At 30.3% G+C, this 3367-nt stretch overlaps 2 protein-coding genes across 2 annotated transcripts; both read right to left on the bottom strand.

The window, feature by feature from the left end:
- Positions 1–7: 7 nt before the first annotated feature.
- Positions 8–455, bottom strand: LOC112679662 (the record flags this gene model as incomplete). Its single annotated transcript, XM_025549552.1, has 2 exons — positions 434–455; positions 8–364 (listed from the first exon to the last, which is right to left on the bottom strand). Coding segments are annotated over exons 1-2 (379 nt in total), but the record flags the coding sequence as incomplete, so codon positions are not given.
- A 28-nt stretch (positions 456–483) lies between these two features.
- LOC112679661 lies at positions 484–2929 on the bottom strand. Its single transcript, XM_025549550.1, has 12 exons — positions 2713–2929; positions 2338–2404; positions 2040–2204; positions 1882–1941; positions 1705–1794; positions 1532–1624; positions 1359–1424; positions 1157–1255; positions 986–1066; positions 782–908; positions 608–712; positions 484–512 (listed from the first exon to the last, which is right to left on the bottom strand). The coding sequence occupies exons 1-10, from the start codon at positions 2875–2877 to the stop codon at positions 790–792; spliced, it is 1005 nt and encodes a 334-aa protein (XP_025405335.1). The 5' UTR covers positions 2878–2929; the 3' UTR covers positions 484–512; positions 608–712; positions 782–789.
- Positions 2930–3367: the final 438 nt, after the last annotated feature.

Genomic DNA, 3367 nt, shown 5'->3' with positions numbered 1-3367 from the left:
TTCTTACTAGGAATTTTCATATCCACACGCTTTGGAATTTTCCTAATATTTTTACCATCAGGTTTCCTTAATTCTTTAGCCATAGATTGCAATAGATCTGAATTGATTACATATGGTGCATATTCAGAAGAAGGTCCTGTTTTGGGTGATGGAGGTGGCGGCGGTATTGATGGAGAAGCTGATTCTAGTAAAGATGTTATTGGTTTCACTGGAGGAGGTGAATACGAGTATGCTTGTTGATATCTTTTATCACAATGAACGTTTGTCATTGATTCTATTACTCCACCTGTTCTCACACTTGAGGATAACATATTAATATTCTGCATAATTTGCTGTGTATTGATCTGATTTGTCACCTCTGCTTCTGAAAATTCAATTTGTACAACATTTAAACTTATGCTCACTATAACCGTTATAGATAATCTAATCTTACTTTCAATCATACACAGTCTCATTTTTTAGTTTGTCGTATTTACGACGAGCGTTAATTTCGGTCTCCATTTTATTTATATCTATAATAGTTGTATTTAAACGCACAATATAGAATTACACATTAAAAATTTTAATGTTTCCGATTATAATTTTATAAATATATGCAACATATTACTTTTATAATAATTTAAAAATCTGTTGACGTCGTCCAAATTCTTCTTCGTTTGACCTCTGAATTTTTTGAAAACCTTTTTGTTCACAGAACGTTTACGTATATTATCTAGGAACAAGTGATTTTTATTAAATTGCAATTAATCAATAAAAAATAAAAAATAAAAATTAAAATTACCGATTTCCTTAGCCAGATTTCTGTTCAATTGAACGAAATACTGTTTTTTCGATTTTTAATACGTCTACGATCTTTTCAACCTTGTCTATCCGATTGTTTGCTTTCTTGTACATAGCTTCTGATTCAACTAAAAGTTAAATTTTACATCAAGTATGCATTTCATAGGGATGGAATTTACCGTTAGAATAATATAAATATGATTACAATTTATGTTCGCTGATGATGTCAAAACTTCTAATTTGTCTGTAATATTTTTTAACTTGACATTTTGATCTAAAAACAACTCTGGGTAAAAATATCCAACAATGTATTACTGGATGTTTAGTGTCTACATTATTGATTTATCAGTACTATAATATTATAATAATTCTATACCATCCATTGATTTTATTTTCTGTTGCATTATGTAGAAGTTTTCTCGCAGCAACCACAATTCTTTTTTTAAAAACATATCTTCTTTATTCCACTCATTAGCTAAACATCGACCAAAAATTATTGCTAATTAATATTTATAATCATTAAATCAAGTTTAATTTGATTAAAATACGAATAAAATGATTTGCCGAAGTTTTCATACATTTGTCCGTATCATAAACTTGTTCAACCACCCTGTCGCGTTTCGCGTGTTGATTTTGTGCAGCGTCTGTATTAGTATCAACATTTGCGAAACAAAAAATATTTTACAATTTATCACAACAATTTTAATTTATTTTAAACTATGCAGTTATTAAATAGTTATTTTTTTTTTGCCTTTTATTCTCTGCTCAATTACACGATGTCTATCTTTCATAACTGCTAATTCTTCGGCAATGATATCATTTTTCTTCTTCAACTCTGTTATAACTTAACACCAAAGATAATTGTTATAATTTATCATTCATTATACAAACTATCATATACGAGAATAAAATAATTTAGTCTACCATTCACCGCCTTTTCTAAATCGGTGTTCTTCGTTTTCCGGTCTGGTATTGGTGTGAAGTCGTCAACTAGTGTTGCTCTGCTATCGGTTACTAAACAATCGAAAAATATTTCATATGATGTCATGCGATTTCATTGATTATCAATGTTTTGTATTATTTGATAACATTTTTACAAACCTGAGTAAATGTTAATTGTCTCTTTGACCAGTTTCTTTGGGTCCGCCCTCGTGCACACATCTTGAGATGAAATTATTTTTTTAGATTGTGAAAAATATTATATTGCATATTTTATACACGCGTTGCCACGTAAGATTTATAATTTATATAACTGGTACCTTTCCATTTTGGATCCAAACATGCATCGTTTATCATCCATTGACTGACATTGCACTGACCTTGAGCCTTAAACTTTTTCAGTTGCTCGAAATCGCCATTCACTTCATCGTACAGCTGACTCGTGTTGTTTCGATGATGCGACATGATTTCTCTTTCAACTAAAGCTAATTTGATTCAAATTATATACATTTTATCGAAGACAAAGTACTCGTAGTTATCATTAATTAACATTGTACACTGTACAATGTATAGCTCATAATTATTTATGGAATTTAGTTGTAGAATTCGCAATATTACCTGGATATGTCACGGTCGTCTCCGTGGTTCTGCTTTCATCCGTTTCTACTTCATTTTCGTCGCTGACCTGGAATGATAGAATATAGTAAATACATTGTGCACGATTTTTTTTTTCTAAACAGAAACCATCATTAATTTGCAGTGGTGGTTCTTGGTAGTTTCACACAGCTGAGTGACCATATTTCTATAACTAGAGGAGAGGGCTGCGTCGCGATATAAATATACGTAAGTCGTAGTCTTTGCAAAAACTTTCTGGTCTATTATATGTAAAATTATCGTAACTATTTACATAAGGAGTGAGAATCTAAGCATCTGAGCCACCACTTTTAATTTATTTTAAGGTTCTAATCTTTTCTATTTTTTTCTTTCTTTTACATGTTCTAGCGAGGATCCGGTGTTGTTATCCTCTTGTTGTATTCCGGTGTCCTTGTTTCCATTCCATCTCACTATCCAATCGAACCAAGATCCGCTTCTTACAGAGGTCTCAGGTTTGGTGGCTGCAAAATCCGACAAGCTGACTCGTTTGCTTAAATTTGCCATTTTCACTATAACTTTTTGCGGGTTATAATAATATGTATATTTATATATTGTATGTACGAGTATATTTAATGAATATAGTGTTAAATATGTTAAGAATTTTTTTGAATAAAAGCGTAATTTTTAAATTTTGTTTTAAAATGTAAAGAATAACTATAATTTAGAAAAATAAACAAGTCGTTGGTATTGTATTTAGGAGAAATTAAATTATGTTTATCATGTTTCAATCGAGCCAGTTAATATAAATGAATTAAACGCATTTGATTGTTTCAAAAATATAATCAACTGATTTAAAACTGCTTTGTTATTACTTATTTGTAACGTTGCCGAAATGTGGTTTCGCTAGATTACAATAACATACAACACCGTTTCATTATATCTAAAAAGTGCAAGCAATATGGGATGGGAAAGAATATTCTGCGGTACAGCTGATGAAATATTTATATACCAATAAAATATGTAAGTACCTACAACATTTATTTATTAGAAATAC

This window comes from Sipha flava, unplaced genomic scaffold, assembly GCF_003268045.1.
Source record: "Sipha flava isolate LNK unplaced genomic scaffold, YSA_version1 16611_pilon_pilon, whole genome shotgun sequence".
NCBI lineage: Eukaryota > Metazoa > Arthropoda > Insecta > Hemiptera > Aphididae > Sipha > Sipha flava.
Note: the sequence above shows the minus strand (reverse complement) of the source record. Positions and strands in the feature narration are given on the sequence as shown.

Excerpts from the sequence above, each read along its gene's own strand:
- LOC112679661 (XM_025549550.1), bottom strand. The coding sequence starts at position 2,877 with ATGGCAAATTTAAGCAAACGAGTCAGCTTGTCGGATTTTGCAGCCACC. Across the intron at positions 2,405-2,712 it reads CCGGATCCTCGCTAGAACAT|GTCAGCGACGAAAATGAAGT; the intron begins GTAAAAGAAAGA and ends CTATCATTCCAG. Across the intron at positions 1,795-1,881 it reads GACAATTAACATTTACTCAG|TAACCGATAGCAGAGCAACA; the intron begins GTTTGTAAAAAT and ends TCGATTGTTTAG.